Source organism: Uranotaenia lowii, chromosome 3 (genome assembly GCF_029784155.1).
Source record: "Uranotaenia lowii strain MFRU-FL chromosome 3, ASM2978415v1, whole genome shotgun sequence".
Lineage (NCBI taxonomy): Eukaryota > Metazoa > Arthropoda > Insecta > Diptera > Culicidae > Uranotaenia > Uranotaenia lowii.
Window position 1 is genome coordinate 276,616,064 of NC_073693.1, and position 25,012 is coordinate 276,641,075.

The 25,012-nt window shown below is 40.2% G+C and overlaps 1 protein-coding gene across 1 annotated transcript in view; it reads left to right on the top strand.

Annotated features, from left to right (window-relative positions):
• Positions 1–2: 2 nt before the first annotated feature.
• LOC129753463 (myotubularin-related protein 9-like) overlaps positions 3–25,012 on the top strand; it is a gene marked incomplete at its 5' end in the record, with an annotated part of 121,032 nt that continues 96,022 nt past the window's right edge. The window contains 3 exons of the mRNA XM_055749281.1: positions 3–77; positions 3,219–4,159; positions 4,225–4,838. Coding sequence (XP_055605256.1) covers positions 3–77; positions 3,219–4,159; positions 4,225–4,838 — 1,630 coding nt within the window. The remainder of the gene's footprint in view (positions 78–3,218; positions 4,160–4,224; positions 4,839–25,012) is intronic.

The window sequence follows — 25,012 nt, forward strand, 5'->3', positions numbered from 1 at the left end:
CGATCGACGGAACGCTGTGCATCACCGGCCACTATCTGATCCTCAGCACCCGGAAGGAAGGGGCTCGAGAGCTGTGGGTAAGTGATTCGGTTTTTTTTCTGTTTTAAATAGTCTAATGCTAGCTGGTATGGCTACCATATGGTTGAAATGTGCAAGGCAACCATTGAAGATTGTGTTCTTTTTTCCGAGAATGACCGAGAAAGACTCAACTATCGAAACACAATCAGCTTCTTTGTGTTCTGTACAGCAACTCGATACGCGACTTTAAAACCGCAGAACTTTTTGATGGAGCTAGTATAATCTTCTATATATTATGTGTATAGCACCAAACCGAATAGCGACAGTTTTACTAGCGACACTTTTTACTAGCGATATTTCTGTCATTCGCAGGTTTGTTTTTCTTTTTTTCAGTCCAGTAGGCGATTTCAATGTAGTACACAAACGTTGTTTACGTTATTTAGTGTTAATTTTCCTTAGGCCATCGTTCGCATGCTTCAAGTCGCCTAGGAAACTCGCGATGCGTCGTTATGATTTTCAACGTCGCGACGTATTCGACGTGTCGCTAGTAGGCAAGGCTGCCTTGTTTATTAGCGATCATATTTTGGATTTTATCTGCATGTATAATATATAAAAATGAATGTTTGTCTGTCTGTCTGTTCCCTATAGACTCGGAAACTACTGAACCGATCATCGTCAAAATTCGCATCTGAGGGTTTTTGAGGCCGGGGATGGTTTCTGTAATAGTCAAAACTCCATCCGACTTAAGGAAGGAGAGGCTTCCATACAAAATTTGTAGTTTTTCGAAACAAATTAAAGTCATGACATCCATTTTCTTGAGATTTTTTTTCCTTTGGGCGGTTTGTTTTTCGTCTCTATGGTCGAGGCGTCGCGAGCCAACGACGCCAAAAGAAAGTAACCCAGGCATAGCATACTGATCAGTAGGAATATTTTGGCGCGTATTTCTCAACCAAGCATATTTTCTTTGAGGGGTTTGTTTTTCGTCTCCATGGGCGAACAAACGTCGTCGCAAGAGGATAGTAACCAAAGCACACTGTTCATTGATTGCTGGAAAATTTAACAATAAGGCGCCTGTTTCTCAAACACGTGGGACGATATGCAACCTAGATATGTTTTTTTCTTGCTTATTTGATTTGTACACAGCACGTGGTAATAAATTACGCCTAGATGTGACACGGATTGGTATTTTATCAATCGAATCAAAACCAATTGAAAGATACAGTACAAAAATACTTCCATATTTAGTTCGTGTTATTGTAGGTAGCATTCGACTTTTCATTCAAGGAACATTAGAACATGTTTAAACGTCCAACTTTTTCCGTTAAAAAAAAATTAAAAATTATGTTTTCTTCTAGAAATTGTTACCCAAATAAACAACTGAAACGAATTTAGGAATGAAAATGGGAGCTTTTTATTTTAAATAATTCTGAAAAAACCATCGTACTTTTTGCTTACATACCAATTCAAGTACGTACTTAACATGAAAAGTGTTTTTGTGTTACATGGCTGCATAAAAGAGACTTTTGATCCGCTTCGTTTTTGAAAAGCGAGACTTTAGAACTGATATTCAACTGGACGCAAAATTTTTAAGAGAAATTTTTAGTTTACCCTTAAAGTGTTAAAAACAATATTCCCTTCTGTCAACTTACACGGTGGGGCAAGGGCAAACGTCGAACTTTTAAGAAATTCATCTTCAAAATGATTCAATATGTTGGAAATACCAGAAGGGGTATTCCGAATGTTGAAACTGCAGCGGGTATTTAAAATTCTTAAATGCCTTTGTAAATGAAGGTCATTTGCTTTGAACAGCATTCGTTAAAAGTGGGGTAACAAACATAAATTTATATTGCAGGAATACTGCAGATATATCAGTGAAACTTGATAGAACAAAAAACAGGAATTCGTATTAAATCCATTTTAAAGCCATTACTCTGACGCATCTGTAAATAAGCTTTGCATTGACACTTGCCCCAATATACGGGACAAATGTAAACTTAGAAATTTGTTTTTGCCTACATTTTTGAATATTTGACTTTCAAAGAGAAAATAAAAAAAAAAACGCTGAGAACTTATTTAGTGATGCAACTGATATTCTTTTTAAATGTTTATATGTTTACCGTAGTAAATTTATTTAAAAAAAAAAGAAATTTGCACTGTATTTAATACATAACTAATTAAATATATTTTTCATTACCATGATAAGTGCTGTTTGGGTATCGAGCCGGTTAAATTTGCCTACCTTCTTCAAGCAGTGGGGGACAAAATTGAAAAAGATGGGAGAGCTCCCATGTAAATTTAAGATAAAGAGCTTTTCAAAGCAGGGACCATATGTCAAAAAGTTTTTTTTAGATACAGAGTACAAATTTCAGATCTTGAAAAACGAGTTTAGAGACTGAAAATAATATATACCATCGTTGAATTGCAATTCAGAACTGCAGCTGCAGCTCCAATTTCAAAGTTGTTGGTTCTGAAGTATGATGAGGTTTGATTTAAAAAAAATGCTCTCTAAAATCTAAATTTGAATAAATTTTTACAAATTACATTTATTTCCGGAAGGTGTAGCAAAGCACAACGGGTCAGCTAGTGTATACAATAAAATATAAAGCCTAGTCCACACTAGGCAACATGAACTGCGATTTTTGTTATGAGACAAACTTCGTCGTCTGTTGTTGTTGTTGTTGGAAACCTGAGACGGTCTCAGTGTGAAGAAAATGGGAGACGCTGAGACCGTCTCGAGACGAATCGTCTCCTAGTGTGGACTAGGCTTAAGGATCATAAAATAATACTTTGTAAAAATTATACCTACGTAGGTATTCATATTTCGTTTCACCATCAGCAAACCACGTACGGAACATTATGTTTGTGTAGCTTCAACAAAGTGTATCTTATTTTCTGGATTCCTCTTTATGACCTCTCTTTATACTCTCTTTATTATTGAATCATAAAGGTAAAACCAGAAATCAACGTATTGCCAACTACGTCCTCCGGGTGTCCACACATAGATCGTCGGAGGTTCCTCCGAGGACCAACGATCGGTTGGTTTCCTGGGTTCCACTTCAAGCTTCCACTCCACCGAAATCTTTTGACATGACTTATTCTAATGCCGATCTAACTTTTGCGATCTACAACAGTCAACCTAAATATCATATTTAGTAAATCCTTAAAAACATCTAACATAAATCTTGTTCTTTTCGTTCCAGCTTCTCCACCAGAACGTGGATATCGTTGAACGAAAGCCAAACATCACCAACAACATTTTGGAAGGTGGCGTTATAATTCTGAAATGCAAAGACCTTCGAATCATCCAGCTGCGTATCAACAGCCCCCAGGAGTATTTCAACATTTCCAACTCGATAGAGCAGTTGTCGAATCTGGAGGAAACGAAGAAGTTGTATCCCTTCTTCTACATTCCCATGTACAGTGTGATGCAGGACGGTCACACGGAGTACGCCGTCGAGACGGAATTCGCGCGGCAACTCCGCGACCAGGACGATTGTTGGAGGCTGTCCACCGTGAATCAGGATTTTCTCGTTTGTCCCAGCTATGGGCAGAAGGTTGTGGTACCGAAATGTATTACGGACGAACAGTTAATCCAATCGGCTGCCTTCCGAGATGGTGGTCGTTTTCCTGTCCTTGCCTATAGACACTCGAATGGGGCTGTGCTGTTTCGGTGTTCCCAGCCATTGGCAGGACCCGGAGTGAAACGATGCCGCGCCGACGAAGCTATTCTGAACTCGGTTGTCGAACCGGGCGGTAAGAAGGGATGCATTTTTGATACCTGGGGAAAAACAAAATCCACCAACACAGAAGTCGAACCACATTATCCCCAGTGGAGGGTACTAAACAGACCCATTGGACCCCTGTCCAGCTCGATTTCCGTTCTCTTGGACAGTTTCTGTAAGCTGATGGAGGCGTGCAACGATCTGAACTCAAGCTCCGACAAGTGGCTTTCCCGGTTGGATGCCTGCGGGTGGCTAAGCTACGTCTTGAATGCGATGAATGTTTCCTGCACCGTGGCCCAGTGCTTAGCTATGGAAGGTGTTCCGGTGGTGCTGCATGGAGGCAAAGGACTGGACACCCCACTCATCATCAGCTCGATAACGCAAATCATTCTAAATCCCGACTGCAGGACAATAAAAGGGTAGGTTTTCCAGAATTTAGAAACACTCTTGTTGATTGATCTAATTTTGTTTTTTGTTATTACAGGCTACAAGCTTTAATCTTTCGGGAGTGGCTTCAGGCCGGGTTTCCCTTTTCGACCCGGCACAAGCACTCTTGCTACACGCCTGCTTCGCAGCGCCACAAAACCTCGAGTGCCACGTTTGTTCTTTTTCTGGATTGTGTGTATCAGCTATTCCATCAGTTTCCAGGAAGTTTCGAGTTCGATTCACGCTATTTGGTGATGTTGTTCGAGCACAGTTACTGCAGCCAGTATGGAACATTCCTGGGCGATAGCGAACGGGAACGTACCGAACTGCGAGTACGGGAACGCACCACTAGTCTTTGGAGTCATATCAACCGACCGGAAGTGATCGATACCCTGCTCAACCCGATGTATGTACCGAACATGACGGTTATTTGGCCTTCGGTAGCTCCTCTCAGTCTCACGCTCTGGTCCGAGCTATATCTCCGTTGGGTTGTCGACCAATCCCAGTCGAAGTCTTTTCGAACGGGTATGCAGATGATCGTGTCCGAGGAAAGGGAACTCGAAAGCAGGGTCCGCAAAATGCGACGGGAGCTGTCGGAACTGCAACGCGAATTCCATCGATTGAAGGAGGAGGAAAGTCTACTAGTTGACACCGAGGACGAAATCGACGACAGTAAGTAGTATAAACAGCTTCATTCGCTAACGTTTAGGTGCTAAAATGATAATGACAAACATAAGATGGATATAACGTGATCTCTTTCTGCAAAAACAAAAGAAAAAAACAGTTTTTATTAAGATTGTTAGGATTATTTTAGAAAACAAGTCAACCCGTTCCGCGATACGCAATATTCCCGTCTAAACTGATAAGAAATAATTTTAATCTTTTTAAAACTTTTAAACCAAAACCGATCGAATCCTCAAAGTCAATTTTCGATTTCATACCACGTGCTACGTAAAGACGAGTTCGTATCGTTTTATTCAAACAAACAAAAATATCAAAAGTGTGATTCGTGTCCCACTTGCCTTGACGAATGGGAAAACAAAAAATTGTTGAACGGAAAAATATCCCAATATGAAGTAGAATCAGCAATCTGAGAACTCACTCATGTCCCGAATTAGTCTTGAGTTGACACAGGAAAGTAGAAAACGGAGAGAGTTCAACGCGTAGTTGCAGGGCCTTTAACACTTCAGAAACCAAAAAGTTGCTCAAAGCTCGAAAGCTCGTAGTCCGGAAAAACACATTGAATATGTTACCATTATCAAAGATTGCAAATAAGGTACACCCACATCTAGACAGTGCACATTGAATTCTTACTGTTTGCTCTAACGACACAGAAATTTGTTTATGTTTAGTATAATATTTAATTCTAAAACTTAAGAATTTCGGATTGATTCCAATGACTATTGTGACAATGGAATACTAGACCGTGTACGTGACTCAGCAACGACATCAATCTGAACATAAGGCAAAACGCTTTCTTGACCTATAATTTTTGTGTTCCAGGTGTTCTCGACTAGTCGAAACGACCACCAGTTGTTTTTTTTTTATCTTTGGAACAAGATGTGTTGACTAACTACTTGACGACCTCACGACGGACGCAAACCTCTCCAATAAGCATGAACCGAAGAGAAAGACATCGAAGCCCAAACGTACCAATTTATTGTCTTTAGGTTATTTTACTTATCCGTTTATTTTTTTTTCTCTTGAAACCACCACCGAAATTTCTATTAAATTTGTTGCAACAAGCAGGGTAAAAGAAATATCGGACGCTAACCTCTCCATTAAGTATGAAGCGAAGAGAAAGACATCGAAGCCCAAAAGTACCAATTTATTGTCTTCATCGTCTTTAGGTTATTTTACTTCTCTGTTTTTTCGCGAATCAACCACCAAAATTTCTATTAAATATGTTGCAACAAGCAAGGTAAAAAAAATCGAACACTAAACTCCCCATTAAGTATGAATCGAAGAGAAAGCCCAAACGTACCAATTTATTGTCTTCGTTGTCTTTAGGTTATTTAACTTATCTGTTTTTTTTTTCTCGAATCAACCACTAAAATTTCTATTAAATTTGTTGCAACAAGCAGGGTAAAAAAAATATCAAACCGCTGTAAGGTGATATAATTTTTAAAAAGAGAAAACCAAAAACAGAACTACAATCCCTTTTTCAAACAAAGAACATATGGTTCTTTCCAACAAGCAAGGTAAAAAAAATCGAACACTAATCTCCCCATTAAGTATGAATCGAAGAGAAAGCCCAAACGTACCAATTTATTGTCTTCATTGTCTTTAGGTTATTTAACTTATCTGTTTTTTTTCTCGAATCAACCACTAAAATTTCTATTAAATTTGTTGCAACAAGCAGGGTAAAAAAAATATCAAACCGCTGTAAGGTGATATAATTTTTAAAAAGAGAAAACCAAAAACAGAACTACAATCCCTTTTTTAAACAAAGAACATATGGTTCTTTCCTAATCAATTATTATTGTTTACAGACATCTGTTTCTAATTAAGCTCGTCTGGTCACATTCCAATGACCATTAGTTCAGATTAGATCGTTCGAGGTCACAGCTGTTGTTTATTAGTGTTGACCGTCGTCTTGGCTGGTGATGTCGTAACTCAAACGTACCAATTTATTGTCTTCATTGTCTTTAGGTTATTTAACTTATCTGTTTTTTTTTCTCGAATCAACTACTAAAATTTCTATTAAATTTGTTGCAATAAGCAGGGTGTGGATGTGGTATATTTTCGGGAATGTAAACGTTTTTGTGGAAGTTTATGTCCATCTGCAGCTTTCAGGGTCAAGTAATACAATCGTCCGTGCAGGTTTTGTGGATCCATCCATTTTGGTATTGTCCTACCGGGGAGTTCACCCGGCGATGGACTCGTCGCGCCACTCTTACTACATACTTTTCTGTTATAAAAAAACAATAGCCCTTAGCTGGGTTGATGTACTCTATTGATGATTGTTGAGTGAACTTTAACACTGTATTGTCTGTTTTCATTTTGTCCAATTGCTCACTGCACTTTTTGGGATTAATTGCTGAGCTTGCAGTCTCGCAGGTGCGCTGCTGATGGCTGGCATGTCTCCATGTCAGGTGATCTGCAGGTGATCGCTGATTGGTTTATCGTTGGTTGGGTTCTACCGTAACTATATGTTTGGTTTTTATTTGAGTGTACTTTACTGCCGTTGGACGCATAATTGTCACATGTGACATTTCGACGTTTTTGACTTTTTGATGCCAATCGTGATAATTTGATACGTATCAAGGTTTCTCAATAGAAGGTTTGCTGACTTTTGCAGTAAGTAGGCGAGGAGAGCGCGGGTGTTGGTGGTGCTCGTTATCTTTGTTTATAAACATAAGAAAAAATTTTTTTGGTGAAGCAAGATGATTCAATTTAATCAGAGTTCATTTTCAGTGTCCTCAAGTCAGTTTCCATCAGCCACCGGCCATTGTTCGAAGCCAACCAACCCGAAATTCCAAACCAGCTGATTTCCCTTGGACCGGTGTTTCCCATACTAGCCAGCTTCTAAATAGCCAACACCAAAAAGGTTTTTTAATATCCGCGATCAACCAGCCATCAAACAAAACCCTTGAATACCAGAATCCTTCCCTGACACTAGCAGTCATCTGACAACCGATCACCCGCAGCCCGAGCTCATCCTTAACGAGCGCACACGCCGGATTTGTGTGTAGTAACAACAGCAGGGTCGGTGAGGATATTCAAGCCAATCGGAAAACATTGCAGCCTGTTTCTGCGGTGGCAGAACGCAAAACTCACCGCTGGAACCAACCGAGTTGAGCCGCATATCATTCCGGATATTCTAAAAGTGTTTACCTATTTGTTAACGTCACACTTAATCTTTTCACCTGTGATCGAGACAATTCCGTCCTGTATTTTCAACAGCTGAAATTACAGGACGATTTCAGGACAGAAAAACAGCTGTCCAATTCACCTGTAGGTTCGAAACGGTTTCGTCCTGTGATTTGCTGTTTGTTTTTCAGATGCTTCTGAACGTTCGAGATGGCTTTTTCCCGAGATCTGTTCCTTTCTTCCAAACCAATCCCAAATTTAATTTATTTTTCTATGTTCAATAAAGAACACGTTTCTTTTTTTTATTTAATCGTTTAATTAAGGATATTTGTTACATCATTCGACGCAGAACACTTGAAGAAATTTAAAAATTACTGAACTTACCAAAATGAATCAAGAATAGAAAGGTAGTCCCGGAAGGGTCTGGAAATCTGCTGCATAGTTGCCTGGGTTGGTGCTGTCTATGTGACCTGTTAAGCACCTGCGGAACTGGATTCGGTGGATTGATTGCGTTGACCAGCGGAATTTTCTGAGCATTATTTACAGTTTGGTTTATTTTTAGCTCCCTCTTGACGGATGATTATCTGGTCTTTTTTTTGTATTTGCCAGGAATTTTATCATCTGGACTGGCATTCTGATTCAAGATTTATACCTGAACCCTCGTCTGCCATAAATAGATCCTAAAAAGAAAATTACATCAAAATTACTCTTCGACTTCACATTCTCAAGGCATACGACATAACTACTTCTGAACTGCATCTTTTTCGGTCCACTATTAGCTGGCGAGGGCTGGATATTTCTTGGATATTCCCAGCAGCAGCAGAACTTCGGCTAGAAAATTTCAAAGTGAGCCGGCCCAGGAGCCAAACAGTTCAGTTCGTTAGCTGATTAGTACCTACCTCCGGACAGATATCGTTTAGCCCTTTACATAAACTCTCCAACAGGCTTATTATTTTGCGAATGTCCTCGTCTTCGAGTACTTTGTTGGTAAACAAACGCAACGTGTCCATGGTAGCCAATTTGAAACCCTAACATGGCTGATTCGAAAATTTTGTTGATCAGTACACCTACTATATACCCCCCTTGATACGTATTATTGAAATTCTTTGTCGAAACATAAAGTTTATTCTAGAAATTTCGAGAAAAATTCAAAGTCAATTTGTCACACTGGGAAAAATGGACGCCTAAGTGTCACACTGAGAAGATTGGACGCATATTTGTCACACTCAATTAATGAATGTATTATAACTTCGGAACGTCTGAATAGATTTTCACCAAACTTGGCATACGTGTCCTTGATAGTCGCGAGGGGATCATGGAAATATAAAGAGGGGTAAGGGTCACTGTTTTCGCGACATCCCAGTATGTGCAAGAAAAACTCTGCAAACTGCTTCGGGTTCGTTGCTGGCGCTTGGAAGAGTGAATGCAAACGAAACCCTTTTCACAATATTAGTCAAATATTACTATTCTGGCGCCGTGGAACTGTAATCCAAAATTGTCCAGGATGGCCATAAGTGATTGTCGGTGGTTTTAGCAGACCATTTCTTCTTTGGTTTTGCTTTGAGTTTTTATTTTGACGCACCTCGCAAAATACCGGAGATGTCTGTTTTTTAATGTTTACGAAGTATGCCGCCAGAGTTACTTCATCCGGAACTTGTTCCAGGACCGTATTCACTTCAAACGGATTGATTGTCCTCTTCTGGTATCGCTTCTCTCGCGGTTGCGGCATTTTCAGCACGGCAGCTGACAGTTTGTTGATGAAATGTTGCTTCCTGTACAGTGAGCAGAGTGAGCTGCCGCAAATGGCTCCCCATTTCATTGATCGAACCCGTTAAACACTTTATGTTTGTCACCAAATAATGTACGCTTTCGAATAATCCGATTCAGACCAGATTTTTTCAATTTAAGCTTCCATTTATGAATAAAACACAAAAGCCACGCACGAAATTCCAAACCAAACAACTACTCAGAAAATGTTCGTGGTGTGACAAATATGCGTCCATTTTTCGACTGTTCATAGAATTTCGCGGCATAAATGTCACACAAGGATTTTCATTGAAAAAACAGTTCATTTTCGAAAAATTTGATCGAGGCTCATATGATAGGAAAATACTTTAGAGATCTACGGCATTGAAGTCAACAGAAGTTGCGAAACTGTGCGATAATAGCAAAATGTTTTGGTGAAACTTTAATTGCGTTTTTCTCGCTTTGCCTTTTTGTAACATGTGACAATTATGCTTCCAACGGCAGTTTAACGCATTGATACCTCTCTTTTAATTTGGATTTAATACAGTGAGCGAAATAAGAATAGCACCACTATGTGTTTTGCTTGTTAAAATATGAATGATTGAAAATACGAAAATTTTCTTCCACAGATTGTTCTGAATTGCTTAACGGATAAATCAAGCATAAGTTTACTTTTTTTGGACGTAGCAATTGGCGTTGAGGACCAAAAATGTGAAAAAAGGGTGCGAAATAAGAATAGAACCACTTGAGTTTTTCTAACAAAAACAAGATTATTTTTAAAAATTTACTGTGTAAAAGTGAAAAATAATACTTCTACGAGTTATTTGAATACATAACTGCATTTCAGGAGTTTTCCATAATTCCAAAGGTTTTCAAAGGTTTCAAAATGGGGGTTTAAAGAGATGCTCTTCTAGCGTTAAGGAATTAGACATTTGAGCTGTAATTCTTTATCAAATAACTTACTTTCTTCATTAAAATGACTTGAAATGATGAAACAAACATTCGGCATTAATTTTAAATCAGAAAAAATAGGCTGGAAATCAAAAACTTTGATTTTGTTTAGTAAACCATACTTTTTCTCAGTTTCAAGTCGTAGATGACAGTACTATCTTGCAGTTAAAACCAAATTTTGTCTCAATATTGATTTTCCAGGTTTATTTAGGCCCATATTCATCATTTTGAGGTATTTTCCCATCACAGTTTTGTGGAAGTTCACGCTGCAGAAAGCTTTTCCGGATTTGCAAAAGAATCACCAGCACAAAAATGTACAACCGTCAAAATTCCTGCTCATCTCAACTTCCAATTCAATTGCAAATCATACCAATAATACTGCTAGCCGTCTGGTCCATCAAGCTGCATCGCAAAGTATAACTTTATTCTGATAATTGGGAGAAAAAATTCACTTTAAGTGACCTTGATGCAATTATATTTTTTTGGATTTAGTGATCTTAGAATTTCCAAAGCGTTCACACGGTACATGTATTTATTTCTTGACCAAAATCATCCAGCTCTCCCTTATCAATCCCGGATATTCGAAAATGGACATGAATTTGGTTAAATGGTAAGATAGTGCTGCCATCTATGACTTAAAACTATAGAAATGGTGTTTGACTATTAAAAAAACATCAATATTTTTAAATTCCAACCTGTTTTTTGGATTCAAACTCAGACTCAAATCTATGTTTCATCATTTTGCATCATACTTATGAATGTTAATGAAGAAATCAAGCAGTTTGATAAAGTTTCATAGCTCAAATATCTAATTTTTTAACGCTAGAGGAGCATATCTTAAAACCCCCATTTTAAAACCTTTGAAAACCTTTGGAATTCTGGAAAACTCCTAAAATGCAGTTATGTATTCAAATAACTCGTAGAAGTATTATTTTTCACTTTTACACAGTAAATTTTCAAAAATAATCTTGTTTTTGTTAGAAAAACTCAAGTGGTTCTATTCTTATTTCGCACCCTTTTTTCACATTTTTGGTCCTCAACGCCAATTGCTACGTCCAAAAAAAGTAAACTTATGCTTGATTTATCCGTTAAGCAATTCAGAACAATCTGTGGAAGAAAATTTTCGTAATTTTCAATCATTCATATTTTAACAAGCAAAACACATAGTGGTGCTATTCTTATTTCGCTCACTGTACCTTGCTTTCGATTAAAAACATTTTGATCCGTTTCCAATATAGGAGCGTCCTCTTTTCTTACATTGCGTTGTTCATGTTGTGATTTTTTAGTTTTTGGAAATTGTTTCTTCTACTTCTTTGTGCAAGTTATCTCTGAATTCTAGCATTAGATTACGGTCCAGAGGTCTTTCTTGGCCATCTTTTATACCGTAAAATACTTCTCGAGGTTTCATTTTTGTTGAAGTGTGTATAGTATTATTGTACAATGAACATGATATCAATAACTTTTCTTTTTCCGTCAGATTTTCAAATTTGTGCTGATTGCATCGATATGTTTCTGCCAACGTCGAAAAAAAGCATTCTACGATTCCATTCACCTTACCTATAGTTAGAACTTTCTCTTTCGAGAAGATCAAAAAAATATATTTTTCAAAGCTATTCTCTGCTTTATTTGAGTTCTCACTTAAGACTAAATCGCATTTGTGCCTTATGCTAACTTGTTAGTTCTGGTTAGTACAGCACGACTGTGGGAACAATCCAAGTGTTTGTCTTTGGTATGATTCCCGCGATCCGTAGGATGATCTCACTGGGTGGTCTCGTTCATCTGATGTCATCTGGCTATGCGACGAATGTTGACATCAGCATCAGCTACAATGTTGCTAATATGCAGACGTCGCGAATAAGCGAAAGTGTTTATGTTTTGTTAATTGATATCGAACCGATTCTGGGTGCGTTGCTAACTCCTCCCCTCTTAAGCATCTTTGTCCGCTAAGATTACTTTTGAATTGTTCTTAACGGAGTTGGAGCTTCGAAAAAAGCTTGAAATTCTTTTTTCCTTTCTTCTGATAATTCCTCTGTGGACTCTGTTTTATTTCCTTTGTCTGATGTCAGTAATGTATCCAATTCTTTGATTTAATTTTTTTCTGTTGACTTGTTGAATCTGATGGAAAAAATTGAAGTTGGTCTGCGTCCTGAGAAATAGCAAAAATCTATTATTGTGAGAATTACGAGAATTATTGTATTAATTTCAAATGATCCGAAAAGGTTCAGTTTCCATGTTAATGAATGATTCTGCACCTTCAGGTATTCCAGTTTGTCTCGATGTTCGATGATTAGGTTCTGAATATATTCTGCAGGGTGTGCATCTATGGTATGAAGCTCGTTAACTCGAAGACCAGTTGTTGGAAAATATGTCCTTCCAGGTACGGTTAACTCGAAGTTTGAATATTGTTCTCCGTTGATGTGAAGGTTGCATTGACCAAATTGAATTATGAATGATCCGGTGAGTACTTGGCTTGATTCAGTACAATTTGATGATACTTCAGCTACAGCGTTATTGATAAGGATGGTATCTTCGTTGATGCGTTTCACAAGTCCTTCTGAATATACTTTTTCAAAAGTACAATTAGAATGTTTCCCTGTTGCGAGTTTGTAGATGCATTCGTTGGCATGATCTAGCTTGGTGTCGTCACATAGGTAGAAATCGTCTCGATCTTCACAATGTTCGGTCAACTTGTACACATATGAAAGATTTCTAATTATGTAGTTATTGTTAATTTTTATGCGTTTCGTGTTTTTGATAATTGAATCAATGTAATCATATCGGAAACATTTTTAGACATCTGTGGGATTTTAAGCATATAAATAATGTGGGTTTTGTTTTACAAAACTTGCGCTTTTGATTGTGACAATAATTCTTCAAAAGAATTTATATGAACATCATGACTTTGTCGGAATGTTGAAATTTTCGCAAAGTCTCTCATAGATAAAAGCTTGCTGCTGGGTATACCATGTTTGGCTATTAGAATAACTTCTTCTAATGTGTTCCATTTGATTCTGCAAGGATTCAATGTTTGAAAGAATTATCGGCTGGTTTATTTCAATGGAATGATTTTTTTTCTCGCTCGTTCTCGATCTTTAGAACTTGGTTCGTGATTTCGGTAATCTCTTGAATTCGCTTATCGATGGCTTCGTTGATAAGAACTTGCCTGTTGTTTTGTTCAACCAAGGAATTGATTGAAGAGTTCACCATTCGTAGGTCCTCTGCTTCGGGGCTTCCGGCGATCCATTTCCAAACTGTTCCGATTGTGTCCCACCTTTTATTCCGAGTTACAAATGGTTTAATTTTTAAGAATGTTTCGTGCAATTTATAATTTTTAATTTGTATTAGTTCATAGAGTGGGTTAGTAGAAGGATTGTTTCGTATGTCTCTATTAATATTGGCTATTGTTTCTCCTATCTGAGCCAAATCGTTAGGGTGAAATATACGTATATATAGCCTATCTTTATCTTTGCTTCACCGAGAGGTACAATGGCTAATGGATTATTTGTAAGGTCGTGTATTTGGATTGCAGCCTGAATAATAGACACGAAAAGAAGCAGGCTAGCACTGAAACGATACAAAACATTATTTAATCAGTGGAGTTTTTTCGTAGATTACATTTATGAATTTTTCTATTGTTTGAATCAATAATATAAGTATTATGATCTTCTTTCACCTTAACCATATTATATCTGCTTTTGCGTTTGCTATTTGAATTTGTCTTTTCATATGCATAAGAATTGATTTTATATGACTGATAATTTTTTGGTTTGATTTTATCTTTTTTTTTGTTTGTACAGTTGATATATTCGTTCATTGTTTTTCTCTCGGTTCCTCGCTATTTCTTGATAGGAAGAATACTCATTTTCTCCTATATGAATATTTTTGATGCATTGAGCAATTTCTCTTAATGTTGAATGGCATCTTTCGACTTGGCCATTTGTCTCTGAATGATTGACAGGCGTTTTAAATATTTGTACACCTAAATTTTTATTTGTTGTTCTATAACATTGGATACAAGAGAACTTTCATTGTCGATTACAATTTGAGCTGGTAAATCCCAATTATATAAAAGTTGCATGAGAACCTCTTTTACATCTGAGATTGCTTTCGATTTTATAGGTCTCATTTTTTAATATTTGGAAAATTTATCAAGGGATGTTATAAAAAGAAAATTTGCGTTGTATGCATTGTATTGTATGCATTGCGTTGTATCTATTAATATCTGAAAAGGTAAGATTGTCATTAGAGGATAATATTGCGTCGTCGTCAAGTTTGATAATTGTGTCTTTGAGTTAAATTAAGAGATTTCGCGATGGCCATCCATCCTTCTTAAAAGTTTCGTAAGTGGTTTTGCGATCCTTCACAAAACGTCTATAGTAACCAGAGAGTCCCAAGAAGGCTCTCAGTTCTTTCAAATTTTTGGGTTCAGGCTAAATTTTCGAACACAACGCTACCTTCATGTTCAGTTTTTAATCCTTCTTCAGAAACAATAAAACCATGAAACTTATCTTCAATTTTCAAATATTCGGATTTATCTGGTTGGATTGTAAAATTAGCTTCGCTCAAAGTTTTCTGTTTTCAAATTTCCTCAATGTTCATCCAAAGTTTTTCCAAAGCTGATAATGGCAAATTTGTCCTAAATGTTCCCTACACTGCAAAAAATCCACATATTAGGAATATGTGTTAGCCTTATAGATTTTTGCAATATGATTCCCATTTGGAAAATACGTGCCCACACATATAGAATACAAGAATATAACTTTTATATGCGTCACATAAAAGTTATAAAATCCCACACATAAATATAATAAGCCTGCATTGTACTAAAACGCTTGCCTACTTTTAGGCGTTTTTTTCGAAAGAGTTTTTCGGACGAAAAAAGCAATTAAATGGTTTTGGTTATCAAGACATTTTGAAATTATTTATTTTGAAAATAATTATCCGCAGCGACGACAAAAACTGCAGATCTTTTAGGAACATACTTTTTCAGGAGTTTTCGGGATCGACGACCAGACTCCTGGTTCTGCAAAATTAAAAAAAAAACTATTTTCTATCATGCTAGAAATTATCAATAGATTAATTTACCTTCTTCTCTCGAAATCCACTCCACAACAGATTTCCTCATGCAGTAGTAAGCTTCCTACGGGGGAGAAATCAAAAAAATCGATAAGGATCCACTGTTATTTTCTACATTGAATATTACTCACCTAATTATTGTATTCTAGTTGGCACTTAGAACGACACACTAACTTTTTCTTGAGGGTGGCCATTTTGAACACGTAAAAATTCTCAAAGACGAAAATCATAGAACTTATTTGTCAATAACACGTACATTTCATATTTGGAATATGAATTTTATGTGTGACATATGATAATTATATGGAGCATATGAAATCTAAGTGTAGAATAATTTTGAAGGCGTATGTGTAGGGAAACATACATCCGAAGTGTAGATTTTTTGCAGTGTAAAAAAATCCATTACTCGTTGAAAAATGGCAGGTTCATTTTTCGAACCATACGGCAAACGTTTGAACGTATTTTACATTGTTAACTGAGAATACGGTCAATATCAGTCAATATCATTTTCTGACATTGGGATTTGATGAAATCCCGGTTTTGCTAAGAAGTAAACTTCTTTTTGAAGGAACTCGCATTTTTCGAGTTGCACTTTCATGTTATATTTTAAGAGTGCTTGGAAAATTTTTGATGAGTTTTCCATATGCTCCTGAAGACTAGTAGAGAACACTATTATGTCTTGTCTACATGGAACAAGACATCTTTTCTCAAGTTGTTCTCTCAGGATATTATCCATCACGCGCTACAAGATCGAGGGTGCATTACGAAGCCCAAATGGCATGCGTCTAAAGGCGCATTTTAAACTTCTATCTGGTGAAAACCAGATGCAAGTCCCAAGTGGAAAAATATTGACATTTATCGAGTTTATCCATTATGTCGGTTATATTTGGTATGGGATATTTGTCCTCAATGGTCTTTTTATTACGCTTTCGATAGCCTATGACTCACCTCCACTTATGTTGACCAGACGAATCGAGTTTTTTCGGAACAACTCATACTGGTGAAGACCAAGGGCTGTCTGAATGTATAAAACATTGTTCTAGCATTTTCGTTATCTGATTCTGTACCTCTGCTTGATCGCAAAAAAGGTACCGATAAGATTTCGAATGCACTGGCAGGTCTTACTTTGTTTGATGTCCCGTGTTTCCATTCGATTTTATTTATGACGGTTGTAACATAAATTACTTTCTGGCATGTTGTGACCAGCGGTTTGAAAACGTTAAGTGTTCTCTCAACGTTATCCAGCCAAGCTGGAAGTTGCTTCTTGTTTCCGTCGTATTTAGGAATTGATTTGATGGGGTCTGGTATAGCTAATACATTTTCCAATCTTCCTGTTGGTTCATTAACTGAATTTGGATTATTGTTGGCTAGTGCGTTTATTGCCAACAAGTTGGGTTGGGTCTTGGGTTGAATGTATTTGGCTGACCATAGTGGTTAGAAGCGTGATTTGTGCCACGAGGTCTTCCATTTTAGTTTGTTCTAGTTTCAGTGCTCCTAAATCGGGAGGATTTTTTTGTAGGAACTTGTGAAAATTCAGCGGATTCTTCCGAAATTTCTGATTCCGAAATATCACTAAAGAAAATTTCCGAACTGAATAATGTCTTGCTTTTTTCAAAGCGTTTAGCTTTTTTTTTTTTCTTTTGGTATTAATTTACTTGATGTAACACCTTTAGTTTGTTCAATCAGTATGAACGAGCAGAGGGAATCTTATTTCAGTCTCCTTTTGTAAACACTTGGCGTAAACGAGCAGCGCGAGCTTTTGCTTAGTCCACCTTATGCGCGTTTCAAATGGTGACTATGTAGTTTATTTTAACTTTTTGTAGAGATCTGCTTATCTGGTAGCATAGATCAATACCAACAAAATTTTAGCAATTTTCTTAACTTCAGAGCCCATCTGGTAGTACTCGAGTGAAAAGAGGCCTATCTGGTAGTGCCAAATTTCACTAAGATAAACACTAATCTTTTTGATTTGAGGTGAAAAGTAATAAATAAAATCACTTACCTCGGTTAGCTGTCGTGACGGTAGGTTGCTGTAGTGGTCCTGACGGGGCGATCTTCAACTCGAGACGATGACAGGTTATTCGCGTTGTCCCGATGCTTTCTTCGCGAGATCACTTTCGGAAGTCGGTTATTGATCGACTTTATCCACTTTTTAACATCAGAATTCACTACAGCTGCTTCCGTTGGCTGCGCCAATTTTGAGACCGAGTCTCCGAGGATGTTTTTTAAAAAAGTTTTATTTTCACATTCCTCTTACTTATCCACTAATCACTATCACTAGACTAACTTAGCCTGAATCACTTCCTGCTGCCCTCCATAGCCTCGATTAGTTTGCTCGGAGACCCTTTACCTTGATTGGTATTCTTGCGGGTTCAAAAAGCTCCAAACATTTTGAGAGGAATGCGAATTTGTCCGCATCCTCAACGATATTGGCGATTCGCTTTTCGAACCGCCTTTTGAACGACAACCATTCTGTTGGCGATCCGGTAAAACGAGGCAGATCTATCCTTGAGAGATGATCACATCTGCTAGTTTGGTGTTGTAGTGTTTGGTCTAGCGCGTGACCGGAGGAGCATTCTCTAGGATCGTCTTCTAGGAGAAGCTTTTCCAAATTACACTTCATCTTTATGTAGATTTTCATCAGCATTGTTCTTCTTTCAAGTCATAGCCTTCCAATTTTACAAGCGCCGCGGAAGCTTGGGTATACAGCCCGTTAAGCACGTCGATATTCGTTTTCAATTCCACTAGGGGAAGTGTTCTTGCATCAGGTGCGATGAAGTCATCGCGAAGCTTCTTGATCGCTGCTTCCAAGCCGGTAAGCTGGTTTTTCACAACGTTAAGCTCATCTTCATCCATCTTTGCAAATGTGGGCAGCGCGAATGTTAACCTCTTGCTGGTTCACTAATCACTTATTTTCACTTTCAGAAGTTCTCCCCCCGTGTGGGAGTGAAATTTTTACGTTATGATTAACTCGCGTCGCGCGCTTTGCTGACTTATTTCGCTTTAGAAGTTATCCCACCGTGTGGGAGAGCAATTTTTACGTTATGATTAACTCACGTTGCGCGCTTTGCGCACTTATTTCACTTTCAGAAGTTCTCCCCCCATGTGGGAGTGCAATTTTTACGTTACGATTCACCCGCGTCGCGCGCGTGGCTGGTGATCACGTCAGGGTCACCAATAGTTAGTGTTACACTTACATCTTTTACATCGGGAGGAGAACATTCACAAGATATTCGGGGGAAAACTTTTACACTTGTTACATCACTAAATTCGAGGGCGGTGATAAATTCTACGGTTAAGACAAACCGTTCTCTTGAGTGCTAAAAACTAGACTGACTTTTATTCCACTTTATTTCTTGGCGTTTCTACGCCAATGAAACAGGAGTATGGCGATTATTATTGCCACGATAACGATTCCGTCCACGGAATACAACGCTATGTCGTGACCGAAAATTTTGTTTTCCATGACTTCGTCTCCACTTAATGGCCACATGATGGTACTCTTCAGTCGTTTGGTACTTTGAGGCGCATTTTATCCTTTGATAACTACCTTTTTTCTGCTTACTATGAATTTGTTGTGGGAACTCAGCCGGCCACATATTCCCTTCGAATTTGAAATATGTCAGCGCTTATCCATTGGTTTGTTTTACGCAACACTTTTTTCCCAGCTTGATTTAGGGATATTTCTACCGGCTAGTTTTCATAGTAATATGACTTCCATTTTCTTCCCCCTTTGGGACGAGAGCGCAATCTCCCGTCCCAAATCGTCGGTGTGGCCTGAGGAGGAGGGTCTTCTTCGGTTTCCTCGCTCATCGTGACGTCGCGTCGGGGCCTCGCGATAAGAGATCCACTGATCTATTGTTGTGTGTTCGCGAATTTTTAAAACTCTGTTACGCACATACTGCTTCCATCTCTCTATTGGCCCTTTTTTCCATGCTAATGTTACTGTGGAATCGCACCAGCGCAGCATATTATTCGGCGCTTATGCGGGTTTCGAATGTGTTGCGTACCCTTTGCGCAAGTTCCGAAAGTAGTACAGCTCCTTTGAGCTCTAACCTCGGCAATGTGGTTTCTCAGATGGGTGCAACTCTTGACTTGGCACACAATAATTGTGTGCTTACATTTCCGCTCTCATCTATGTGGGAAAAGTAAATACAAGCTCCGTATGCTTGTGTTGGTGCATCTGAGAAGCCATAAAGTTCCAAGTAGTGTGGTCTACTTGGTAGAGCCTGCCGTGGGAATTCCACTTGAATCAGATCTGGCAGCTCTCCTTTTAGTTTATACCATTGCAAGACTAGATTTTCGGGAATTTTGTCGTCCCAACCTAATTTGTGTTTCCATAGTTGCTGGAAGATGATCTTTGCTGCGATTATAATTGGTTGTATTAACCCCAGTGGATCATATAATCTAAGTATCTCCGATCCTAATTGCCTTTTAGTAATGTCGCTTGCTGAACGTGAGTTGTATATTCTCCCTTCATCAAGGGCAAATTTGTGTCTGCTTGAAGACTGATTACCTTGATCGGCATTCTTGTGAGTTGAGGGTGGCTTATGTCCCTCCATAGCCTCGCATTGTCTGCTAGGAGACTTTTTACCTTGATTAGTATTCTTGTGGGTTGAGGGTGGCTTCTGTCCCTCCATAGCCTCGATTAGCCTGCTAATTTTACAAGCGCCGCGGAAGCTTGGGCATACAGCCCGTCAAGCACGGCGATATTCGTTTTCAATTCCACTCGGGGAAGTGTTCTTGCAGCATGTGCGATGAAGTCATCGCGAAGCTTCTTGATCGCTGCTTCCAAGCCGGTGAGCTGGTTTTTCACAACGTTAAGCTCTTCTTCATCCATCTTTGCAAATGTGGGTGGTCCAGGCAGAAAAAGCCTGATTAGAAATTAAGGTAAAACCCCGCTCCCGCAAGGGTTTAACACAGAAATGTCATCGGAACAGAAAACGCGACACAACGGTTAGAGAGACTTAAAAAGACTGGAATTTATTTTACTGTATCATACAGAGTTGTTTAAAGTTTGCTGACGCAGCTTCGTCGCTGCGCCCTCCAGTTGTTTCAGGCGTCGCGCATTCCTGCGCCAACGCCAGACGATGACGATGATGATCGCCGCGATGATGAACAGGGCGTCCACAGAGTAGCCCACAATGTTGTGAGTGGAGATGTTATTCTCCACGGCGACTTCGGGTGGCGATTCCCTTGTAAAACGGCCACATCTCGAATTGCGTCTCAGGTTTCTGGCTGCTATTCACGAAATGAATGCAACATTGTTGCTGCTGGGTTGGCTGGGTGCGCGAGCTCGGTCGTTGAGTCCGCGCCATCGTTGATAGCACATTTTGTGCTGACAAATTTGATGTTGTTATTTCGACCACAGTTTGGTCTTACTGTTTCCTATTTTCCTTCGCGGCAAGTAGCACATTAAGTGCTGACGTACCACTTCGGATGTTGTGGTAACTTCTGCAGCTATGCAGGGTTACCTTAACCGCTCCATTTTCTCCCCCCTTTGGAGCGAAGTCTGTCGCTCCAAACATTGCTACTCATAGCCAGGGGTGGTGGGTCTTCTTCGTTTTCAGGTACTGGCCCTTGCTCGCGTACTTCATGGTGTGGTTTATTCACTATTTCTGAAGAATCAAATTGAGATGGTTCGACTGATTCGCCTACTTGACTTTCGGTAATGTCGATGGGCAGTGGTGCCAAAGCCCGAACATTTCGTGTGTAGATACCTGAAGCTGTGCGTACTGTTGCTACCCGCACAACTCCATCCTTTCCGGGTTTGGTGTGAGTTACGATTCCCATGGGCCACTTTGCCACGGGGTTGTTATCGTCTCCAATCAATACGATTTGACCTGGCTTCAAGTTAGGTTGCCTTTTTGTCCACTTGAAGATACAGCGCAAATGCTGCAAATATTCATTTTGCCATCTACGCCAGAATTGTGCGGTTTGGCGTTGAATGCGCTTCCAGCGCATAACTAAGTTTTGCTGTTCTAAGTGGCTTGCCGGGATGGGTATAGTAGTCATGGCTCTTCCTATTAGGAAGTGCCCTGGTGTTAAAGGTTCCGGAGCTCCGGCGTCGGAGAAAATTGAGGTCAGCGGACGTGAATTCATTATCGCTGATACTTGGTAGAACACCGTCTGAATCTCCAATATATTAAAGCTGGATCCACGAGCGGCTGCGGTGAAGAGTCTTTTGGCCACTTTTATGTTGGCCTCCCACAGACCTCCGAAATTAGGGCTTCTCGGAGGGATGAAGGAAAAGCGTATTCCTTCCTCAGCTGCTATCCCTATGAGTTCGTTTTGGAACAACTCCGAGTTATATACTTTGCTCAGTTCTGCAAGTTCGCGGCTGGCTCCGACGAAGTTGCGGCCGTTGTTGGAGTATATCACCTCCGGTGTACCACGCACTGATACAAACCGTATCAAGGCGGCTAAGAAGGCCCCGGTGGATTGATCCTCCACCACCTCGATATGCACTGCTTTGGTCGAAAAGCACACAAACAGGCAGGCGTAAACGGTAAGCCTCATTTTCGCCCGCTGACTTGGCAGCACTTGGAACGGCCCGCACAAGTCTACGCCAGTATGAGTGAACGCTGTAGAGGGATTCACTCTGGGCCGTGGAAGCTGGCCCATCATTTGCTCGAATCTGCGAGGCCTTGCCCGTACGCAGAGTACGCATTTTTGAAGGACGGATTGGGTTGTTTTCCGCAATCCCTTCATCCAATAGCTTCGTTGAAATTCGGCCAAGACTATTTCCAGACCGGCGTGGTTATTGGAGCGATGTAGATGCACAAGGATGATTCGTGCAAACGGATGCTCCCTCGGAATGAATATTGGATGTCGCTGTTCTTCAGGCAAGTCTGCTAAGTTTAACCTGCCTGTTACTCGAATGAGGCCACCTGCCAGCATAGGATTGAGGTGCTGCAGGGGGCCCTGCTTTGTAGGAATGCCGTGTAAACCGATGCTCTTCAGCTCTTGTCCTAGGCAGACGGATTGCATATTTTTGATGACTAGATGTAGTCCTGCTTCCAGCTCTTCAACAGTTAGAGGGCCGGTCATGGTTTGTAGGAGTTGTTCAGAATTAATAGAACTTGTAGCTTTTGCCTTAAGATTGCTTATGGCGCGCTGTATTAAGGCGAAATGCCTTCTGGTCCTTCGGAAAGAATTGCAGTACTTGTAACTCTGGATATAATCTTCTGGGTCAGGATCATGCAGAGTGTGGTCGATGGTCGGCGCTTGCTGAATTGCGCATACTTGAATTTCTGGATGTACCTCTAGTGCATACGGGGTGGCATGCAGCCACAGCTGCTTCTTGGTGGTCAACAGTTTCCTCACTGAGATTCCTCTGGAGATCACATCCGCTGGGTTCTGGTCGGTGGGGATGTACCTCCAGCTCATCTTGTTTGTTAATTGTTGAATGATTTTCACACGATTTCGAACATACACCTCGGCGTGTTGATCGTTTGCGTGTATCCAGGACAACACTACTTGCGAGTCGCACCAGTAGTGAACCTTGTTAATGTGTTGTGGTATGATGCCGATCACGCGGCTCATCAACTCTGCCAACAATTTGGCTCCAATTAATTCCTTTCGAGGAAGAGTGAGGTCCTTCATCGGGACTACACGCGACTTTGCACAAAGCAGGTTCATGGACTTGTTACCTTGCGTGTCTATGGCAAAGGCATAAATTGCGCCTCCATAAGCGCGAATAGAAGCGTCCGAGAAACCGTGCAGCTCCAAGTGTGCTACGTTACTCGGGATGGCTTGACGCGGGAACTCTAGTTCCGCCAACTTCGGCAGCGTTTTCTTCAGTTGCTGCCATTCGTGCAAAGTTTCTGGTGGGATCTGGTCCTCCCAACCGAGCTTGGTTTTCCACAAGCTCTGCAGCAATATTTTTGCTGTAATGATGACCGGTTGCATTATGCCCAACGGATCATATAATCTGAGCACCTCCGAGGCTAGCTGCCTCTTGGTAATAGTTTGCTTGCTTGCATTGCGGTCCTCCACTAGGAATCGAAAGGTATCTCCGCGTGGAGACCAGGCCACGCCTAGGGTTTTAATCACATCGTGATTTCCGATGTTGATCTCCTTTTCGAGATCGTCGGCAGGTACATCTTCTATGATGCTGGCATCGTTGGATGCCCATTTCCGTAAGGGAAAGCCTCGCTGCAGAAGAGCGGCCTCCACGGCTTTTCGTTGACTCAGAAGACCTTCTGCAGAATTTCCCCCCATCATCAAATTGTCGACGTAGAAACATTTCTGAATAATATCAGCAATGCTCGGCTGATGCGATCGGATTTCTTCTCCGACTTGGTGTAGAGCGCGACATGCTAGGAATGAGGATGCCGCCTCGCCATAAGTCACTGTTTTGAGGCGATAAGCCTGAATCGCTTCCGAAGGATTATCCCTCCAGGCGATGCACTGGTACCACGAGTCCGTTTCGTGGACATGGACTTGCCGATACATCTTCGCGATGTCGGCCATTAGCACCTTGTCATGGCAGCGAAAGTCCAGGAGCAAATCGAATTGCTCCGTTTGGATCGCTGGTCCACTACGCAGCATGTCATTCAAGGAATGTCCATTTGATGCCTTAGCGCTTGCATCAAATACCACGCGAAGCTTGGTTGATGAAGAATCTGGCTTGATGACACATGAGTGTGGTATGAAGTAGCGGATTTTTTGATAATCCTTTGGTTCTACAACTTCCATATGATTTAATGTCAGATACTCTTTCAGGAACTCTCTGTATTGCTCGTATACTTCCGGAGTTCGCGTGAGTTTCCTTTCTAGCGAGAACAAGCGTCTTCTTGCTTGCTCGTAGGAATCACCCAGTTGAATGGGCTTGTCGTTGAAAGGGAGGCGCACAATATATTTGCCATCTGCCCCTATCTTGGTGTGCTGGAGGAAGTGCTCCTCGCATAGGTTTACCTGGTCAGAGGTGGACTTCGCTTCCGCAGAAGTTACCTCCTCCAAGGCCCAAAACCTCCTGAAGAGAATATCCAATTTCCCATCGGGGTCCTCTTCTTCTTGGATCTCATTTGTACTAACGGTGGCAACAGTCATTACTGCTTTCCGGGTTGACCGTAGCGAAACTAGTCCGCCAACAAGCCAGCCTAAGGCTGACTCCTGAAGATTCGGGCCATTTGTACATTGGATTTGTCTGGGGCTCAGAATCTGGAATAGTACTCGGGCACCGAGTATAATCTCGATGCCTCTTCTCTTGTAGAATGTGGGGTCCGCTAACTCAATGTTTGACGGAATACTCACAT